Genomic DNA, 23419 nt, shown 5'->3' on the forward strand with positions numbered 1-23419 from the left:
TTTAAACGCTGGAGAGGTCGTTTTAACTACTTAGAAGAAGATCTAAATTATCTGATTGCAACCTTTTTAGACCCGAGGTTCAGGTTAGACCTTTTTTTTTATCCCATTTATTTATTTGAGGCTCATTAGCATTCTAGCTGTAACAGAGCCGAATTTTAATCGTGTACATGTCACATGATTATCATATCTATAATTATCACATTACACACAGTTGCCATTCGCCAGTATTCCTTCTATACCATTACATATGGTACATTCACACAATAGCCATTTAGGCGTAAGAGTTTTCTATCTGTTCTTCCATTATCCAGTTAGACCGGACAGCGGAGACAGTTGATTGATCATTGTTGAGTTATTTATAGAACAGCAGCCCGATGTGTCTTGCAGAGCAGAGCAGTTGTATGGATGAATCGATCTTATTTCGACCGTGGATCGATCTCCATCGCTGATGATTGTTGCGTGGACGTAGCTATTCTGTAACAACACAAAGATGGTCAATGAGGGCCCTGAGTTTTGAACTCACGATCGATCGCTTACTAAGCGAACGCGCAACCATTGTGGCTACGAAGACCCCCAGGTTAGACCATTTAGATGTTCTTAAAACAATAACAGACAGATAAAAAATCACTGAAATCAAAATCATCTTACAAAAATATCTTGAGACGAATATTCTGAGAATAAAAACTCATTGCCGAAATGTAAAACGAAACGAAAGCGATGGAGCTGAATATAGCTTTGATAATATGAGTTGGTGATAATTTAATTTCGATAACATTTTGATATGTTAGTAACCTTATTTTTGATCACGTGTAAATGATGTTCATATGCTATTTTGTTATAATTTATCCTATGTTAATAAAAAAAAAATGTTTTTCAACTATCCGGTATCCGGCCGGATAGCAAATATTGGGCGGATTGGCCGGATACCGGATATCCGTTTCATTTCTAATAAGAACTATCAATCGGAAATATTGGCCGCTATTCTGTAAATTGGATCGAACGATCAATTCAATCCCTATAACTATCACTATCATTTTGTAAAGCGATAGAATCTTATCGAATCGAGTTCTTTCTCGAAACTTTTTTTTTATTGAAACGTCTCCGAAATGTTTCTTAAAGCAAAGCATCAGGAATGCAACAAGCAAACCAAACAGCTCGAAAAATAATTCCAACAGCTTTCACCCGACTGTATCTGTAAGGGCATCCGCACCAATGCGTTACTATTCAAGGTTTCTAGTCTCGAGTTTTAGCCGTTGCCAATTTATTAACTCGTCGATTTGCGCACCCGTCGTTGCTATCGCGGTTGCTATAGTATCACTTCTTTTTCGCACCGCAGGTTGCTAAACACGATTGCTATTACTAGAAGAAATGACAAGTGTCAGTTAATTCTCTTTTCGTCGCGTTCATTTTTTGGTAGATAAATGTAATATATACACTTCCGAAATAATATTTCAGAGCAAAATCACAAAAAACGAACACAAGACGAATGAAACCCACAACAGATGTTTGACGTTTGTTGAAAATAGCAACACTTGGCTCGGTTGCTATCGCGTTGCCAAATTTGTTAACTTACAATTCACCGAGAGGCAGATAACTATTTCCCACACCTGAACCGCAACCACCAGTGGGGTTGCTGCGTTATGGTGAGGGTTGTCAAAATGTCTGTAACAACGCATTGGTGCGGATGCCCTAACAGTAAAATGAAGCTAACAAGTAAATTTATGTTCAATTATAATTACATAATAGAGCCCAATATTTAATTTTAAAAATTTATAATTTCTCATTCATCACTGTAGTTCTATCCATGACTAGGGTAAATGATCTTGGTTTGTCCAATCTAGGGTGTTTTCACGCAACTAGTAAATTCAAATCGAATTTTTCTTCATGAAAATCACATATAATCAATACGAGTTAGGGTTTGTTGAAAAGCCAATACGGGTCAATACGAGTTTGGGGTTGTTGAAATAAGGCGTTGAAATTATTCAAATTTTTATATTTTTTAAGGATTTTCCTCAAAGAGAAATTATGACCAGCTCGGATCATGGTTTGTCCAAAAAATGATCATGGTTTGTCCGGTTTTCTTGGGCATTTTAAAAATGTTCACCTCAACACACTCAACACAGAGAAACTTTATTTTTGCTATGCGCGAAGGACACAATGAACAAACTGCAGCGCGCCAAGCGGTTGCCATCATTTGGACAAAACAACATTAGTGAATCGGACAACTCATGATCAGAATTGAGGTCATCTAAACGCGTTAATTACGTGGTTTAGCTATGTAAATTTGATACAAATGGTGTGCAAGCATGATGTTTACAATATTGGTAAGTGTTATAACCCAGAAAAGATCTGAATACGTTCGAAACAATCATATGGTGATTGATTGAAAGTTAGCTAAAATGAGGGGCGCACGCGTGAATCCGTAAAAGTACACTATAAAACTAATGTAATTCATGAAAAAAACAATTTTATTTAAATGCTTTGAAACATTCGAATACCTGATTTGACACAGGTGCGCTGAATTAGAGCATCCAAAAAAGTGGACAAACTATGATCATATTTTCGACTGGACAAACCAAAATCATTTACCTTATATTTCTTGATAAAAATAATCTGCACAATTAATTCACATTAGTTAAAATTTACTTTTAAAATTAAAATAACAATACTTCATCGAAACTCGCATACGCAGTCTTCAAAAGCGAAGTATTCTTCGAAAATTTAGTTTTTATTGATTTCCGAAACCTTATGCCGAATGTTTCCAACATTTTCAATTGGTCATTTAACAAATCATTGAAATTATTCCTTGTGACAATTCTTTACTTTTTTACTACTTTATTACTACCCTTACCACTAATTTGTTTTATTGAGGTTAGTATAAACACCTTATAAAATGATCACGGCAAAAGGTGGAGGAATATTTATTCCTATATATTTATATTTATATCCTATATTTTTGGAGATGACACTATCCTAGACCAGCTGGCGGGTGCCTAGGAATACCTACGCGGGCGACCGGCATACCGCGAACTATTGTTTGACCCCTGCTTTATATCGACTGGCTTGAGCAACGTTTGAAAATATTGCAAATACACCGGATCATCAATAACATGTTCCTCATTGTTCAACTTTGCTTGATTTGGTGGGGAAATTTCTGATGTCTGGGAGATAGTAACTTCAACTAATCAACGCATGGGTCCATCTGAAGAAAGACACGTGACCATAATTTTGCGCCTTACAAAATCTCAAAGACTGTGACTGAGATTAAACTCACGCCAGCTGCCACACGTTACCCACAAAAGAACTAAAGTCGTCTTTAAGAGAAAATTCTTCTTGAAAATGACGTTTCCAGAGTTTTGCTCAGTAGTGCCCAAAGCGTACCGGCATGTTGCGAATGACTGGATTTAACATGCAATTCACAACTATGTCAAATTAAAAGACGTGCGCAATGAATCTTTTGAATGTGGGAGATTACTCAAAAGCACGTGTGGACCAATGTGAATACATTCCTTTTTTTTTGCATTTACCAACACCAGGGTGCGAAAGGATTGCATTTCTGCTCTGGACAGCTGTGCGTGGCAGCGGGGCTCAACTGATTCAACTATATATGATTGTTTGGATTTGCTTTCCTTTTTCATTCAGCTATTGTTAATTTTCAGATTTTTGCTTCAGTGCCTGGAGGATTTGGACGGAAACCTACGGAAGCTTAACTCACGTTTGTTCGTCATTCGTGGTCAGCCGGCTGATGTGTTGCCAAAATTGTTCAAAGAATGGAACACCACATGCCTCACGTTTGAAGAAGACCCGGAGCCGTTCGGCAAGGTGCGCGACCACAGCATCCAAGAAATGTGCAAAGAACTGGGAATAGAGGTCATCTCTGCTGTGTCCCACACACTCTATAAGCTTGAAAAGTTAGTGCTTCGGTAACGGAATTGCATTCTATTGATTCATTTATTTATTTTTTCTAGAATAATCGAAAAAAATGGCGGACGAGCTCCGCTCACGTATTATCAGTTCCAAGCGATAATAGCCTCGATGGAAGCTCCGCCCCAGCCCGAACCAGCAATCACACTAGAGACAATCGGCAACGCAACAACGATGGTGAGCGATGACCACGATGAAAAGTATGGAGTACCTACGCTGGAGGAGTTGGGTTTCGACACCGAGGGTCTTATGCCCCCCGTTTGGGTGGGTGGCGAAACAGAAGCTCTCGTTCGCCTTGAGCGTCATCTGGAGCGCAAAGCATGGGTAGCCTCCTTTGGACGGCCAAAGATGACCCCTCAATCGCTGTTTGCCAGTCAAACTGGCCTCTCGCCATACCTACGGTTTGGCTGTTTGAGCACGAGGCTGTTTTACTACCAGCTAACAGATTTGTTCAAAAAAATTAAGAAAGCTTATCCGCCACTGTCACTCCACGGTCAATTGCTTTGGCGGGAGTTTTTCTACTGTGCGGCGACCAAAAATCCTAACTTCGACAAAATGGTGGGAAATCCCATCTGTGTACAAATTCCATGGGATCGGAACGCGGAAGCGCTGGCCAAGTGGGCCAGTGGCCAAACCGGATTCCCCTGGATCGATACGATTATGACGCAACTTCGAGAGGAAGGCTGGATTCATCATCTGGCACGACACGCGGTCGCATGTTTCCTAACACGTGGAGATCTGTGGATCTCATGGGAAGAGGGAATGAAGGTGTTCGAAGAGTTGCTGCTCGATGCGGACTGGTCGGTCAATGCGGGCATGTGGATGTGGCTCTCCTGTTCTTCGTTTTTTCAGCAATTTTTCCACTGCTACTGTCCGGTCAAGTTTGGTCGCAAAGCGGACCCCAACGGGGACTACATTCGGCGCTACCTGCCCGTGCTAAAGGTATGTAAGATGATGTTTTGATTTTTGATAGATTCAAACGATTGGCGGCGAACTTCGTCCCGCCTAAAATTCATGTTTTAATTTCAATAGTTTCGAACATTCGCGTTTCTTCCCGAAGTTTTTTTTTTATTATATAGGGTTGGGGAAAAAGAAATGTCATATTTCTGATCGAAATTTGACGCTTTATTTAACATACTTGATATTATCCAATTTAAGTCAAATATGCACCGTTTTGTTCGCAAACTTGTTGCCATTTAGAAGGCAATTTCATTATCCCCCCCCTTATAAACCCCCCCCCCCCTCCTTATTTGCAAAAAAAAACTCAAACAGCCAGTTTTCGCAAGCCTCTTTTGAGCCCAACTGGGTACAATAGGACATCCCATCCGAGATCCCGTAGCTTCTGGCGGGTCATCAAAGATGTGTGAGGCCGAGCGTTGTCCTGGTGGAAAGCAACACCATTCCTATTGATCATTTCTGGCCGCTTCTGGTCAATCGCCTGCTTCAAACGGTCAAGCTGCTCACAGTGGAGAACCGAGTTGAGGGTCTGGCCATAGTTGAGCAGCTCATAGTGGATGATTCTCTTCCAATCCCACCAAACACACAGCAAAACCTTCCTGGCCGTCAATCCGAGCTTGGCGATAGTTTGGGCCCCGCTCACCGCGCTTCGACCACGACTTTTTTCACTTAAGGTTGCCGTACGTGATCCACTCTTCATCACCAGTCATCATCTTCTTCAAAAATGGGTCGAGTTCGTTCCGTTCAGCAGTGCATTGCAGGCGTTGATTCGGTCTAAAAGATTTTTTTGCGTCAACTCGTGTGGCACCCATACATCCAGCCTTTTTTGGAATCCAATCTTCTGCAAATGGTTCCAAACGGTTTTATGGTCTATACCTAGTTCCTGGCCAATCGAGCGAGTGCTCACATGCCGGTCTACTTGGATGATTTCAAAGATTTTATCGATTTCCACGACGATTGACCTACCAGCACAGGGTGTAAAGGGTGTGTCACATCAAATTGCATCACGGAAAAAACGCTGTAGAAATTTAATTTTTAGGAATTATATCTTCAGCTTTCGCTTATAATCAGATAAGAGTGTATAGATCATGTTGGCCATGCTTCACTGTCAATTTTTCGTAAATTTGGAAAAATGTCGTCGAACGAAAAAGAGCGTCGTGAATTAATCCTGCGCACTCATTTCCGGAGTTGTCACATCCGGAGTTGTCACATCGGGACATCGGTAAGATGCTGGGAATCGTCCAATCCACGGTCAGCAGAGTACTAAAACGATACTTCGAGAACCTAACCATTGACCGGAAGGTGAAGAACGGCAAAAATGGATGCTCCGTCAGTGAAAAAGATCACAAGCGCGTTCGGTCCGAGATGTCGCCAATAAGCTGAATTTGTCAAGTTCATTCGTCCAGCGGACCAAGCAGCGGGAGGGCCTGCGTACATACAAGGTTCAGAAGGCTCCTAACCGCGACGAAAGGCAAAACTTGGTGGGGAAGACGCGAGCCCGGAAGCTGTACACCGAAATGCTGACGAAGCCGCATTGCCTGGTAATGGACGATGAAACCTACGTCAAAGCGGACTTTCGTCAGCTGCCGGGCCTGTTGTTCTTCTCCGCAGAGGACAAATTCAGAGTTCCGGAGGAGATTCGCAAGCAGAAACTATCCAAGTTTGCCAAAAAGTACATGGTGTGGCAAGCGATCTGCTCTTGCGGAAAGCGGAGCGCCCCCTTCGTGATGACCGGCACGGTAAACGGGCAGGTTTACCTTAAGGAGTGCCTACAGAAGCGCTTACTACCACTATTGAAGCAGCACGAGGGCCCGACCATCTTCTGGCCGGATCTCGCTTCGTGCCACTATTCAAAGGACGTGTTGGAGTGGTACGAAGCCAACGGGGTCACCTTCGTGCCAAAGGAAATGAACCCGCCCAACGCGCCGGAGCTTCGCCCAATAGAGAAATATTGGGCAATTATGAAGCAGGCCCTCCGGAAGAACCCAAAAGTTGTCAAATCGGAGGCGGACTTCAAGAGAAAATGGATTTCTGTTCAAAAAAACTACAACCTGACGTTGTACAGAACCTTAAGGACGGGGTCAAGAGGAAGGTGCGAGCATACGGGCTTGGGCTCGAAGTATGAATAAAAAGAAAATGCCAAAAGTTGATTAATAGTTTTTATTTTACTGTCTAAAATTTTCAAAAGGATCGGTCTACAGGGCGAATTTCTACAGCGTTTTTTGTCGTGATGCAATTTGATGTGACACACCCTTTATCTTCGACAGCCACTACACCTAAACGAAATCGATCAAACCAACGCTGTGCTGTGCGAATCGTTACAGTATCGGGTCCATAAACTACACGAATTTTTTCGGCCGCCTTCGTTGCAGTTTTACCTCGCAGGTAGTGAAAACGTAAAATATGGCGAATTTCTTGCTTGGTGGACTCCATCTTTGACACGCTATAACTTGAGACTGAAAAGGACAATCACAACACTGTCAGAACGACACTTGTAGCACAAATTATCGTTTTTAAATAGCCGTATAGTATGACCCGATGCGATAAGTACACCACAAGATATGTTTAAATGTTGCCATATATTGACAATATACGACATTTCTTTTTCCCCAACCCAATATATCCGCGATTGATAACAGATGACACCACTTGAATTTGAATTAGACATTGTATGGAAGACTTTTCGGATACAATTGAATTCAATATTTATGTAATAAAGAAAATGAGCGAATCAAATGTCTCATCGTTGCAAATAAATCTATATGTAGAGTAGTGCGGGGCAAAGGTGCGCACGGGGCAAAAGTGCGCATCGGTCTTTTTGAAGCAACCGAGCATATAATTTCGACAACAGTGTATTCATTTGATACATTATTACACCAGCAGCTCACACATATAAACAAGATACATTTCATGAAAGTAGCAAAAAGTTATAAGATAAAAAGAGTTTTGCGATGTTTTGATCTATTTTTTTTCAGTTTTGGAGATGATGATTAACTTACCTAAAATAACTGGAAAGTTCGAAACTACACTGTGAAGGAGACTTTCATTCTATAGTGATTAGCTGACCCGGCGAACTTCATCCCGCCTAAAATAGACTTCAGGACATGTGAGAATTCAATTTTTCCGAATTTTTCCCATTTTAGAGACCCATTTCAATTTATATAAAACAGGGATAATCAAACTAGGCAACACTGAGGGTTACCTGTAATTTAAAAGATAGACGGCGGTGTACCAATACAGTAACTTTCCATTTTAGGGCGATGTTTGCTAAAAAACGGCTGCTCTCGTTGTACACGAATATTTCAAGAAAAGAAAACTATATATCAGACAGTCGTAGGGATTGTTAACCAGTTTTACCGGTAATACCGGGTCATTTTCCATTACCGAATTACCGGTAATCTTTATAAATAAAAATGTAAGGCAAAATCTGTTGGTAAGCGGAAAACCCGAAGAAGGGATGGTCCGATTTTAGCCTCCTGTATTTTGTTGTATTCGTCTCTTCCCGTATATCAATATAGTGGAGAAAAAAACCGGAAAATTCTGAAGGAAGGTCGGAAAATTCGGAAAATTGAATTCCCACATGTTCGAAAATTACATCAATAAGCGTTGTTAGTCCATTCAATGTTTGCGCTATTGAAATTGATCTTTGTTCGTAAGTGGAAATGGATTTTCAGGCGAAATAACGCATTTCCATAACTTATATCTATCTATCTATATAAATAAAAATGTAAGGCAAAATCTGTTGGTAAGCGCAAAACCCGAAGAAGGAATGGTTCAATTTGAGTCATCTATATTTCGTTGTATTCGTCTCTTTCCGTAGATCAATAAAGCGGAGAGAAAAATCGGAAAATTCGGAAAATTGAATTCCCATATGTTCTACGTTTTTCCCTTCTGGAAACTTTATTAATGACAGAGTGCGAAGTCGGAAATTTTAAGTGATTTTTGACATGCTGTAACTTCGTGAGAAAACCGATTTTTCTTTGTTTTTTAAGAATATTCTGCACAAAATTTGCTAACCATCTCAACAGCAAATCCAATTAAATTTATCAACCAGTTTTTATTTGGTTCCAAGAACGTTCCTGTAGAACCTTCCCACACAGAGATATATTAGTTTGAATGAAAAATTACCTCTTCATCTTTGATGATGAATAATTCAATAAATAACTATCGCACCGCAAATCGAAAGGCAGTTTTGAAAACTCCAATAAATTCTACACAAGGATAGTTTGTTAGCCAAATACAAATAAATAAAGACGGCTCAACTCGGACTATTCCTTCCTCAAGTTTACGCATCACATTTTTTTTTCTTTATATGGATATGAAATCATTATCAGACATAATTTTAAGATTTCACCGGACATGCAGAGAATGTAAAAGAGTGAACCTTTTACATAGAACACATATTTGATACGTTAGAGTTAATTTTAATATATGATTTTTGTCCCAAAAGCGTTCTTTTCCACCTGAAAATCCATTATCATTTTCACGAATTCATGCTGTAATATCATGAAAATGAATTGCGTTTTGATATGACAATAGCATTCTTTCTTACACCGCTTCTGTCGATTGGGTTTTAAGAATCGCAGAATGACGTAGAATGACTTGTTTGTTCCGTCTCCTCTGTTCATAATGTTCATAAACATTAATTCAAAAAGAGTAATGATGTTTATAGTGAATGAAGTACCTATAGCAGGATCTTGTTGCTAAATGCTTGTGCAATATCCGTCTTGTTCTTTTAGAACAGCTGAGGGATTTTTCGTCACAGAAATTTTCGTCTGATTTGGACATTGGTCACACAAAGTATAGAACTTGTCACTCAGAATACATTCAAGGCGTGTTGCTTGGCATAAAATCTCAACAAAAATAACGCAAGTCATAGTATTACTTTAAACAGCGAACGTTAGTGCCATTGAAGAAGACGATGGAGAGTGTCTTATGAACGGCGTGTGTCTCATCGCCGACTCCAGATAGTTATTTCATTTTAGTATTCATTTAGTGATTTGATGAATTTCAATAAACAATGAATTATTCACTCATTCAACAAGGCTTCCTACTCACCGGTGATGCGTCAGGCTTTAGGCTAATTGAGGTTACTTGGGCATATGTGGATGGAAGTTCGATGAAACAGACATAATCCCTTTTCTAATTTAACAACGTAAAAAATTCGTTTTGTTTGAAAAACAAACGGCGGATAAATGCAATATTTAGATATTGTTTATAATAATATTCAAATCACGATGGAAAAATAGAGAATGGGGGTTAGAGAGTGAAAGGGTTTTATGTAAAGGGCTTGACTTGCACACAGTTATTTATGAAAAGTGTAAATCCAAGATGGAGGACGCTACAAAATGGCGGATTACATATTTTCTCAGAACCCCATCAATATGTATATCAAATGAAAGGGATTGACTAGTAGAACATAGCAGATCACGAAAAATCCAATTCCAGAGTGATCGTTGCCCTAAATAACTATTTACTTTTTAAATGGTATCATTCAGCTTGACCTGTTTGTATGTATGTTGGAATGTTTATAGGGTTATCCCACATTAATAGAAAATTAACCCCGTTCCTGTTCACAGATTGATCTGATATTTGGAAGACACCTTTAATTCTAGTGTCATTATAAAACTGCGTATTTCATGATCTACAAAATTGCAATTTGGCCGTCGCTAAAAAATGGCTGAAATGGATGACTTGGAGAACACAAAACATAATAAACAACATACATTCAAAAGGATGGCCGCCAGTAAATGGTCGACTATTTTTTTTGCTATCCCCTCAACATCGGTATCAAATGAAATGATTTGACTAATAGAATACAGTACATCATGAAAATATTCCGAAGAAAGTTAGGACAGAAATATATGGCGCCATTTTGTGGTGGCGCCCATTTTGGATTTTCATTTTTCATAAATAACTGTGTTTTACTAGTTAATCCATTTCATTTGATATCCATATTTATGGGGTTCTGAGAAAATATGTAATTCGCCATTTTGTAGTGGCCGCCATCTTGGATTTACGTTTTTCTTAAATAACTGTGTTCTGCTAGTCAAACCCTTTCATTTGGTACCAATATTGATTATTCAATATGGAATTATTATACAAAATATTCAAAGTTCCCGATCTAAAAATAAGAAAATTCAAAAATATGATGCTCCGGATAATTGATGTTTTGGTGTACTAAATTTATTTTCAAATGGCTCAGCAACATTAAGTAACAATGAGCCGTATTTATGAATAGGGAAAAGCCTCTTTGAGTAGAACAATGCCAATGTTCTTTCTCAAAAAGGCATAAAAACCCTATTATCTTTTCGAAAAATGTTACAATATGGACAAACAATATGACAAAATTCACAATAAGATAATATTATAGGCTTCTTGTTGCAGAGATGACCATCTCCTAGGAACTAGTTATCTCCTTGGGACTAGGGAAGGGATGAAAATCTGCTCACTTTTCGAATTCTGAAGAAAAAAGTTGAAATAGAGAAAAGGAAACGCTAATAATAAAAATCAAAACAATAAAGGAAAACTAAACATATATATTCATATTTGAAAGTGTATGGATTTGAGAAAATCATAAATTAAAGAAATAGCATCAATATTACGAGTCGCCAGAGCGTCGCGAATCGGAAAATTAGGTGGCATTCCCTTATTGCGAAAATTTTCTATTAAAGATAACCTGTCATTTTGAAACTCAGAACAAAACCACACAATATGATCAATATCCTGATATCCTATACCACACACGCATAGGTTACTATCACTGATGTTAATTCGAAAAAGATGTGCATTCGAAGAATAATGGTTAGACATGAGTCTGCACACTACCCGTATAAAATCACGAGAAAAATTATATCCTTTAAACCATGGTTTGAGAGAAACCCTAGGAATGATAGAATATAGCCATCGGCCTTTATCACTACTATTCCAACTTGACTGCCAAGATACAAGTGCCCGTTCACGAGGAAAATGAAGATATTCATCGAAAGTAATAGGCCTATAGAATAAGTCTCCTTCCATAGTGCCCTTCTTAGCAAGAAAATCTGCTTTCTCATTTCCAGGTATCGAACAATGAGACGGAATCCATACGAAAGTGATATTAAATGAACTAGTAATCAGAGCACTTAAAAGTTGATGGATTTCAGATAAGAAATACGACGTATATCTAGTTCTCACTGAACGGAGTACCTCTAAAGAGCTTAGACTATCAGAAAAAATGAAAAAGTGATATGGGGCCAAGGTCTGAATATGGAGTAAGGCCATGTATATTGCAGCCAATTCTGCAACAAACACCGAACAGGGTAAACTAAACCTACGAAAAGTGAAGAAGTTGATATTGAATATACCAAAGCCTGTGGATCCATTAAGACTAGATCCATCAGTAAAAAAAGTTTTGGTTGGGTCAATATGTTTATACCTTGACAGGAATATCGCAGGTATAACTAAATGGCGGAGATCATCTGAAATATTATGCACATAATCCTTCATTGACAGGTCAATAGTAATAGAGGAATTGAACAAAATTGAAGGAATGATCTGGAAACCAGATAAAGCAGATGGACTTTCCAAAGTCATAAATTCATGATATAGAGACATTCGCCTAGATCGAACGCCTGAGTTCAACATTTTTTCTAAGTTTGCTATCACCTTCGGATTAAGTGTTTCACACCGTATTAAAAAACGGAATGATAACTCGAAAAAACGTACGGAAAGAGGAAGTATGCCAGCTAGAATTTCTAGGCTCATTGTATGTGTTGACTGCATACATCCTAGAGCAATACGCAAACAGCGATATTGAATCCTTTCCAGATGCAAAATATGGGTACAGGCAGCGGACCTGAAGCAAAAACTACCATACTCCATAACAGATAAAATGGTTGTTTTATACAACCTAATCAAATCCTCAGGATGAGCTCCCCACCAAGTTCCTGTTATGGATCGAAGAAAATTTATTCTTTTCTGACATTTTTGTTTCAAGTAGTCTATGTGTTTACCCCATGTTCCTTTGGAGTCAAACACAACACCTAAATACTTGAATGACATCGAGTGACGAATAGTCTATCCAAAAGTTTAAGCTGTATTTGTGCAGGATGATGTTTTCTTGAGAATACAACCATCTCTGTCTTCTCAGTAGAAAATTCAATACCCAATCTACAGGCCCAATCAACCAAATTGTCAAGAGAATCTTGCAAAGGATTATGAAGATCGGTGTTGTCTTTGCCTGTTACCGATACAACACAATCATCTGCAAACTGTCTCAAAGTACAATTTCCCGATAAACAAACATCAATATCATTTACATAGAAGTTGTAAAGAATTGGACTAAGACATGAGCCTTGAGGAAGACCCATGTAGCTAATGCGTAAAACTGACGAAGAACCATGAGAAAAACTCATATGTTTTTCCCGCATTAGGTTAAACAGAAAATTTAATTTCTGGGAAAACCCATTTAGAAGAAGTTTTTGAAAAAGAACTTCAATGGAAACAGAATCGAACGCACCTTTGATATCTAGGAACACTGATGCCATTTGTTGCTTACTACACAAGGCAAAGTCAACCTCTGATGAAAGAAGCGCAAGACAATCATTGGTTCCTTTGCCTCTACGAAACCCGAACTGCGATGGCGAGAGAAGATTATTAGATTCAACCCAGCTGTCTAAACGATGGAGAATCATTTTTTCTAGTAATTTGCGAATGCAAGATAGCATTGCAATTGGTCTATAAGAATTATAATCAGACGCAGGTTTACCAGGTTTCAGAATAGCTATAACTTTAATTTGTCGCCACTCATGCGGAACAATATTCTGCTCAAGGAAAGCATTGAACAGTTTCAACAAACGTCTCATCGCATTATCAGGTAGATTTTTCAACAAATTAAATTTGATCCTATCTGACCCTGGAGCCGTGTTGTTGCAAGAAAGAAGGGCAAGAGAAAATTCAGTCATACTAAACGGAGGCTCAACATCATCAGATGTCTCTAAGAAGGGAGAAGGTGCGGGGGCAGAGTCTGGACATATCTTCTTGGCAAAGTCAAAAATCCACCTTTCTGAATATTCAACTTCTTCATTTGAATGAGATGAATTTCTCATTTGTCTGGCAACTCTCCAAAGAGTGCTCAAGGAAGTCTCTCGTGAAAGCCCATTTACAAAATGACGCCAATAGCCTCTCTTTTTAGCTTTAATGAAGCTTTTGAATTTACGCTCCAGATAAATGTAGTTATCATAACGTTCACGGGTGCCCAATTTTCGCCAATCCTTGAACGCATTCGATTTATCTTTATAGAGATTTGTACATTTTTGGTCCCACCATAGATTAGGAGGACGTCTACGAAACGAATTACCAGGAAAGCGCTTCGTCTGAGCATCAATAGCACTGTCAAGAATTAAACCAGTTAGAAAATTATATTCTTCCAGCGGGGGTAACTCATGAACTAATGCCACCGATTCTGAAATAATTGAAGAGAATCTCTTCCAATCAATTTCTTCTAGATAAATCATGCTGAATATTTGTTGTTTCAGACGATTTTGAATTATTTGAAATGGAAATAGTGATTGGCAAATGATCACTTCCATGTGGATCTTGGATGACATTCCAATTACAATCTAAAGAAAAAGAGGAAGAACACAGAGACAAATCTAAGCAACTAGCGCGGCCTGAAGATGGAGCGATTCTTGTTACATCACCTGTATTCAAAATTGCCATGTTGAAGTCCTCGCAAAGATCATAAATCAAATTGGCCCTTCGATCATCAAAAGACTCACCCCATCCAATTCCATGAGAGTTGAAATCTCCCAAAATAAGATTAGGTTGCGGTAAAAGTTCAACTATATTCACAAGATTTCTATAATTAAGCATAGTTCTTGGAGGAATATAAATAGAAGCAATGCATAAATCTTTACCCTTGATACGTACCTGGCACGCTAGAATTTCAATTCCTGAGACTAAAGGCAGGGGAATCCTGTAAAATGGGTAGCATTTTTTAATACCTATGAGAACTCCTCCATAGCAATCATCGCGGTCTAAACGGATAATATTAAAAGCATGGATGTTTAACACATTGTCCGAACGAAGCCATGTTCCAGAAAGAGTAAACGCATCACAATTCAAAAAATGGAGCATTTGCTTGAAAGAATCAAGTTTAGGAAGAATACTTCTACAATTCCACTGCAAAATAGAGGATTTACCTGAATCGTCCAATAAATTAGACATCGAAATTAATGAACGAAAGGAGGGGCCACTTTGAAGTCATTTGTTTAGCTATCTGGCTGATAGAAGGAAGCCAAGCAAAAATGATACCTTTCATTGAATCTGATATTCCGAAAAAATCAAGAATCCATTGAACAATTGATGAAAAGGAAAAACCTCCTGAAAAAGATGAGGGATCAGGAACCGATTGAGAAGTAAATTGAGAATGGCTTGACAATTCAGGGAAATGAACGTCATAATTTGAAGGTCTCCAACCAGGAGGGTTATTCTTGGGTAGAGCAGAATAATTTGAAGATTCTGGCTTGTTAGAGATCAATCCTCTTTTTTTAGATGGCTTAGAGGAAGAAGCAATTTTCCTCTTCCTGACTCTTCCTGTGATTACTGGATCAAATTGAGAATCCGAATCATCATCCTCTGATAAAACAGAGAAAGGATTTTCTGAAGCCTCGGGCACCTGAGGTGAAGCTGCCTTGAGCATATCAGCGAAGGATCGATTAGAACGATCCTTAAGTGATTGCTTGAGTTTCATCGAACGTAATTTGTATTTCGGACAATCCTTAATTGTATGAGGAACATCTCCACAAAAGATACATTTATCAGCATCTTTGTTACAAGTGACTTCGTCATGGTCGTCACCCCATTTTGAGCATTTCGTTTTATTACAACAGTAGGTTTTAGTGTGACCTAACTGATTGCAATTTAGGCAAGTCATTATTTTAGGGGTATATAACCGAACTGGAAGACGAAGTTTGTCGATAAGCACATAATTTGGAAGTGCTGTGCCTTCGAAGGAAATTCTAAAAGAGCCAGATGGATAATACTTTTTTTCTGTACCCTCAGATATCAAAGAGTTCAGAGATCTCACCTCCAAAACTTTAATATGTGGAATATTTGCATTGTGAAAGATACCCTTAGCTTTTACAAAATCTTGAAGTTGAAGAGATTTTTCCGTAAGTACACCATCGATTTCAACAATGTGAGCCGGAATATAAACTCTATATTCATTAGTGAACAAAGAGTTTTTCACTATCGCGTTAGCATCTTTGTAATTTGAGAGCACAACACGAAGTTTATCTTTATTGACTTTCGTCATTTCTAAGACACCTGAGTAGTTAGACGTCAGGTCTTTGCAAATTTGAGATACTCTTAGAGGTTTCCCTTTGGGACGGAAGAATACCACCCAACGGTTTTTCGATGATGCCGGGGCGTTCTGGTATTATCTAATACGTGGAAGTTGAGCAGAGTTAGGCAGAGATTGTGTCGAAGAGCGGAGAACAGAGTCACTATTTGTTACAGACGAAGAGTTTGACTGCGATTGTTTTTGTTTTTTTCCTAGAGAAATCGTTAAACCATCTGGAGGAGGGTCTGAGACCCTCATTTCAGCATCGGAGGGTTCATTACCCTCCATTTTTCAAATAAAAAAGTCGTAAAAATGAGAGAGAAGATTTTTTAGAACACGCAAATATTAAATGATAAAATTAAAAAAGAAAATAAATGAATAAATAAAATAAAATGAAATATGTGTATGTATATGTATATGTATACGTATGCGTGAAAGAAAAATAAAACGAAAACTTATCTTAAATGTATCTAGATGAATGTCAGAGAACTTCTAAAATCCTTGAAGCGGGTCCAATGGAAGCTTCACACTCCAAAAAACACTTGAAAAATAATTCCGGCTTCTTTCGAAATTCCGTCAAAAAAAGTTTTGAATATTGAATATCTTCAGAAATTCTGCTCCGAGGGTCAAAACAGCGGGAAGTACACAACTTCTTCCGGAAATAGTCTTTCAAACACTGAAATGACTTACAAGAAAAAGTCACAAAGAAAATCTGCAATATTCGTTATGATGAAAATTATACATCACCTTTATTCCACGGCTTGCTGATGTATGCTCCGGATAATTGAGTCCGACCTGTATTATTCGAACAAGGTATTTACACTGATAGGTGGCTTGGACTTGCATCACAGGTAAATAATAGAGGGGTGAATCGTTGTACCGTCTAACAAAAACTTCTTGAGACAGATTTTTTATCCAAAATATATATTTTTATTAAGGCTCATATGGCGTTAGCCTGGCAGGGCCGGGAGTTCAATATTTCGACAATGTTTGCCTTACAACTATGTTAGTAATATGTAACGGATTACTCGCGGTTGGCTCGAGGTTAGTATTACAAGTATTCTCATAATTGGGATGTTGCAGTCTGCAATACTGTCTATGAGACAGAATTTGGGACTTGACTTGAGACAGATGATGCTCCTCTTTTTATGGATCGATCATAACCAAATTTTGTGGGGTTCTTATCTTCATTGTTTGCTAAGAGAAACACAAGTATAAAAATGTTTGAATTGAGTTCGTCTGATATTCTAAAAAATGTTCTATTTTTGTAACGTGACAACGCTTCAAAATACCTGTTTTTCAAATGCTTGTTTCTGAGAAATTACAAAATAAAATTTAGGTCTAGCCATGGCTCTTCAAGCAAATATTTTATTATATATTCAATTCTATATAGACATTGAAGTTTGGTTAAGTAAGTGCAGAGATATCTCAAGAAAAATAAAAATAGGGAAAACCTAAAATGTTTTAAATATGATTATGTAGTTTTTTAAACTCGCCCTTCTCAATGGTTGATGCATCAAATTCGTTTCAAAGAATTTATGTTATAACTAGTGCTTGTTCCGATAACGTTTTCATATTTCTCCTAAAACTTGATTTGAAATTTGGTTTCTTTGTACATAACCTCATGGAATTGGTCATAAGCATTTGTAATTTTATTACAGATTTTTTTCATTATTCATACAACTTATACTTAAAAAACAACTTATAGAAGTTATGGTTGCTAAAAAATAAAACAAATTCATTACTAAGAGATACATAATTGGTACTATTTGTCTTTTTATATCTTCCAAATGAAACTCTAGAATTTCCCAACGCGCTACATCCACGAGCCATGGAATGCATCCGAGAGCATACAGCGGGCAGCGAAGTGCATCATCGGCAAGGACTATCCGCTGCCAATGGTAAATCACGCAATCGCCAGCCGTGCCAATATGGAACGCATCAAACAGGTATACCAACATCTGTCCAAATTCCGCAGTCCGCACAGTGGCAATACGAACGATTGCGAATGCACTGAGAAGGGTGGCTCGGCAATTACCGGAGTGATGACTCCCGGAAAGATGCAGCACATGAACGCTAGCAGCCTGAACGACAGTCCCAGCCCGACCACGATAATGTCTTGCGTGAACAGCTCTGGAAACTACATGTGCGGTAGCAACCCATTGACACAAATCGACGCAAATACCAAAATCATAACCTACCGCAAAAATCGATCACCGATCGGAGGAGAAATACAATCACAGCTACAACAGCAGCATACACAATCTCATCAACTTCATCAACAGCAACAGCAGCAACATCTGATTGATCACCAGCCTCACATTGGACAGTATAGAAATTTCATATCGCGCCAAGCATCCGCGAATGTCACGATCAAACCAGAAAACCCCAAAATGGCTGCCAATAACAGAATGATTAACGCGCATTTCCTCACGCTCCAGAATCAGTTAAACAGCAGTTTGATACCGTTGAGTAGTGGCACTACAGGAAAAATAGAGTCAAACAGTTTCGAGTACGAGAGAAATCAAGAAAATTTGTACAACAGCCAGTTCAAGGTTGAATACACGGACAACTTTAATTCAGGCTACGGTATGCGTAATCCGGTGTTTTACAGTCATGCACGGGACGAGGACTCGGTAGAGCACCAGTACCAGCAGAATAATGAGCAGTCGTCACGTCCGATGGATACGACGACCGAAATCAGCTACCAGAAGTCACAACAGAACCAGGAAACAAGTCAACCGATCCATAATCCCTACGGGGTTATCCACCATCAGCCGCAAACATTTTCGGTACAGCTACCGATGCAGCAGCTTCCGTCCAACGAAGAGAAACTGACCACAGCCGATTGAAGGGAACGTTTGGAGTGTTTTATCTGTGTTTTCGATGGATTCCTACCCGGATGCATACATACAACTATGTTTATGTTCCAAAAATTTGTGGCCTCAGTCGTAGAAATATTGTCCTTTTTCGAGTATTGTTCGTAGAGGATTATGAAGTTGTAAAAGACTATTCCGAAAGCCTTGCGGTCCACTATGGACTAAATTTTGGTTCCTTAGGCGTCGTGCACAAATTACGTAACGCGATAAGGGGGGCGGGGGTCAAGGTTGCGTTACTTTCTGTGTATTAGAGATAGGAAATTGCGTTACGTAGGGGGGAGGGGGTCCAAAATCCGGATTTTTTGCGTTACGTAATTTGTGCACGACACCTTACATCATATCACACTTTTTGAGTGGTATTCAAAGAAGGACAGTTGTTTTTCATGTTCGCTTTTTGAATTTATTGGAAAAACAACTTCGTTTTTATCATCTACTGGATATATTGTTTCACAGTCAACTTCACACATAAGATACGTGGATTGACAACTGATATTGAGATACTTGTTTATGTGAAAGCTTGTTTGATTTTGTTCATTAGTTTATATTTAGAACCTTAGCAAATACGGACATTCGGAATCAGAAGTTTCGATATACTTTCCTGTTTCGCTATCGGAAACTGTGCGATGTTTCAACAGTTGAAACTGACATAGGCAAAATAAAGGTGTTGATTGAGCGAATCGCTAGATAACTGCTGGCAAAATCGCCGAAAGGTTGAAATAATTGATTTCGATCGTTCATGACAGCGACAAGATGCACTATGAAAAATGTCTTTCATTTCACAAATTCAATTCATTTCACACTCTTCGAACAATCCAATAGAGGAAGTGGGGGCATAGAGGTCACCCTAAGGAATATGCCCATTTCCAGCGTCCAAATACTGCTGCTTCAATTCCCGTTTTTCGTAGAATATCATAGTTCAACTATAAAAATTCAAAATAGTACTTTTTTCATGATTATAAAAAAGGTGAAAAATCGAAGTTTTTTTTTGCTTGGAGGTAAAGTGGTCACTTGCACATATCAAGCTAAATGGGATAGATTTTTTTTCCGTCCGAATTTGTTCAAATCATATTTGATATAGTAGGTACATGTATAAAATCAGTTTGGCATATTCACCTAGAGTCTCAATTTAAATTTTCACATGCATACAACAACGTAGTAAGAAACACATAACGTTCCGCATAATGGGGCTTGGTTTAGTTGGAGTGGCATATTTTTTCAGGTTCAAAGCCACCAAAGAAACCTCTTCAAGAGCAGAATGTGATGAGGTATATCAGCTTTAGTAAAGAGAACATTGTAAGTCGTTATTCACCTATGACCACTTTGCGCCCAAACATCTAAGTAATTTCTATGCTAATTAATTGCTGAGATTAAACAAAATATCAGTTCATCTTCCCTAAAATTTGTGAACAGTCGTTCAAACTGATGATTTGTCCAACATATCAGATTGAATAAACTAAATTTCTCGAGAAATTCCTTAGATACCATGCACATAGAACTACGACCGAGAGAGAAATTTCTGTTTTTATTTATATTTTGACATACGACAGTTTACTGAAGTACAGGGTGACTCAAAAGTCATGAAAAAAAAGGAAAAGAGTACAACGGGGAAATAAAATCATAAATACACGCAGATTGAGTCTATTTTGAATCACTCGTTATTTTGTTTCGCGCGATCCTTCTAAAAGAGCATTCATTCTTTGAATGTTGTTTTCCACTCTATGTTATGTTATGTTCACTCTCAGTCCCGAATGAAGATGGTCGGAGAGTGAAAAATGATTCATCGTGCAATCTCACGATTGCTTGCTGTATTCTTTTCGCCATGATTATTCCAAGCAGATACAAGAGTGATCTATAATTAGGTGTGGAGAAACAAGCGAATGAACTTTTCCATACTTGACTGAGAGTAGAGTCGGTCTTCATTTTTCACCTTCGAAGATTTCGGGCACTGACCTCGATTATGAAGGGTCTGAGGTGTTGGCTAGAATTAGGCTTGGGTTTGCTCAGCTGTTTGGACTCGAAAACCAGCGCACTAGCATACCTTTATCGGGAATCTAGTAAAGCGGGAATCCCCTTGTAAATTCACGGCTGATATCGACATAGGTTCAATTCCCGAGCGGTCACGGATTTTTTCGGATTGAAAATTTTCTTGACATTCCTTGGATTTACTACTGGCCCTGAAGTATCGGTTAGAATTTGGCTAGAGTTTGCTTGGGTTTGTCCATATTTATAAAATTTTTATTATCATGTTTACTAGTTCAGTTTAATGTTATCAAAGTCTATTCTAATATTTAATTATCTTAAAGATAGCTCGTCCAGATCAAATCTTTGTTGAAGGGTTCATTATTATTATCATTATTATTAGAATGGAAAAACGTTACTCACAACATGAGTGCGTAATTTATGTTATTGAAGGCATTGAACCCCACCGTTGTTTAATCAAAGGTTTAGATTTCAAAATTGCATTCATCGATCCGTTACAGAGCCGATTTAAAAACTGCCGAGGATTGAAACAAGAATTAAAACGAGGCATTTAAAGGCTGGGTTTACGAGTGATCAATTATTCAATTCAATCATTCATATCTAAGTATCTGACAGACATATTTTTGTCAAAAGAGCTCTCCTTATGGAGTAAATTTCATTTGAAGGTTAAGGTATTCATTCTCAAGCTCTTGGCTCTGTTCTTGGGCTTCAACGTTGCAGCAACCTTGAAGATTGAATCATTGATATTAAATATCTTTTTCATGTGCTTGTCCACGTGTTATGAATTGACCGCTCAAAGAAATCTGTACCTATACTTTAGGATAAATATCTGTTATCTGTACCGTACAGAATCAGCACCAAAAAATCGCAAAAATCTCTACTTTCAAGATTAACCTGTATATGTGGCAACAATACACGTATCTGACGCACCTCATTTGCACACTGCTTCGACAAAATATCGTCTTGATTTTGTAGAGCCTTGTTCGGGTCGTTATTCACATTTCAGATAATTTTCCTATATGTTGGTTCTCACCTGCTCGATTGAGGCAACGATATGATCAGACGAACGTATCACTTTGAATGTTTCTACCGCAGTTTCTTAAAATTCAATAAAAATATTTTTTAATAAGAAACGTATAGAATGGCGAGATAAAAAATGAGAATTCAATCATATTCGTACATATGTTCTCTCGATGAATTCAGAACGTAGTTGTGGAGCTTCCGATATTCACTGCAGGGGTTCCTCAATGCCGGTAGTATAAGCCTTAAATGAAATCACCCGATACAGAGAGGAAATATTAAGTGTGGCTTACCTATTCGACCGTTGTCTGCTGAAGGAGGAAATGATGTGACGTGTGTGCTACTACTGCTGCTATGATATAACACCAACATCACTGTTATACTGTCAGCTGCGAGGGGTAGGGCTTTGTGCATTTAATCTCTCTTCTATGCACTTCACAGTAGTTTTACATAATTGGATACTATTCAGAAACTAACATGGTAACCTTGCAAAGCCAAATAAACCAAGACGCTTTGAAGTATGCTGCCAGGTTAGTCAACACGGCAAAACCACTGAACAGTTATCTTGAAACTCTATTTTGTTATGTTTTTAAACAAAAGTACTAGTAGCAGCTGAATATCACTGAGCTTATTGAGAGAATTCAGAACTTCGAATACTTGTGTTCAATCTCTCTCTTTCATGCTTCAGTAAAAGCTTTCTTTTGTTCTGTTTTCATAGACCGTTCCCCTATCCGACTTAGTGACAAAACGACCGCACCTTGAACCATAGATCTTGAAATAAAAACAGTAATCATGATGTATCAAATTCATAATATGAAGTAATATGTCCTCAATTACTGTCTAATATGATTTATTGTTGAATGATATTCCACAGCATGTAACGAGATTTTTCGCAGTACTATATTGATTCGAATTATACGTTTATGTGACTCTCGAATTGCATCGGCCCGATATGCATACGGATATGGCTATTAAATAACGAGACTGCGCGCCTGGTGGGCATCCTAGAGGGGTGGGGGAAAACGAATAGTGCGTTCGGTAGTTTGAAGTGTCTGCTATAAACGTACGAAAACACGTTTTTGTCACTATAGTAGTATGCGAGCAGTAGTGGTTTGAATGGAACGTGGTTTGTAGTGCGCGTCGGAAATCATGTGTGACGAAAAACACGAACAACAACGCACCTGCCCATAACGCGCTGTCGGTGAAGCAATTTTTAGCCGATAAGGGCATTCCAGTGCTCAAACATACCCCGTACTCGCCACATCTAGCCCCATGCGACTTTTTTCTATTCCCCAAGATCAAATCCGAGTTGAAAGGTACCCGATTTCAGTCC

The 23419-nt window shown here is 38.5% G+C and overlaps 1 protein-coding gene across 1 annotated transcript in view; it reads left to right on the forward strand.

The window, feature by feature from the left end:
- The window catches only part of LOC129775317 (cryptochrome-1-like), a 46012-nt gene extending 26847 nt beyond the window's left edge, over positions 1 to 19165 (forward strand). The window contains exons 3-5 of the mRNA XM_055779923.1: positions 3660 to 3911; positions 3969 to 4866; positions 18010 to 19165. Of these exons, the coding sequence (XP_055635898.1) occupies positions 3660 to 3911; positions 3969 to 4866; positions 18010 to 19059 (2200 nt within the window). The 3' untranslated portion in view covers positions 19060 to 19165. The remainder of the gene's footprint in view (positions 1 to 3659; positions 3912 to 3968; positions 4867 to 18009) is intronic.
- The last annotated feature ends 4254 nt before the right edge of the window (positions 19166 to 23419 follow it).

This window comes from Toxorhynchites rutilus, chromosome 3 (genome assembly GCF_029784135.1).
Source record: "Toxorhynchites rutilus septentrionalis strain SRP chromosome 3, ASM2978413v1, whole genome shotgun sequence".
Lineage (NCBI taxonomy): Eukaryota > Metazoa > Arthropoda > Insecta > Diptera > Culicidae > Toxorhynchites > Toxorhynchites rutilus.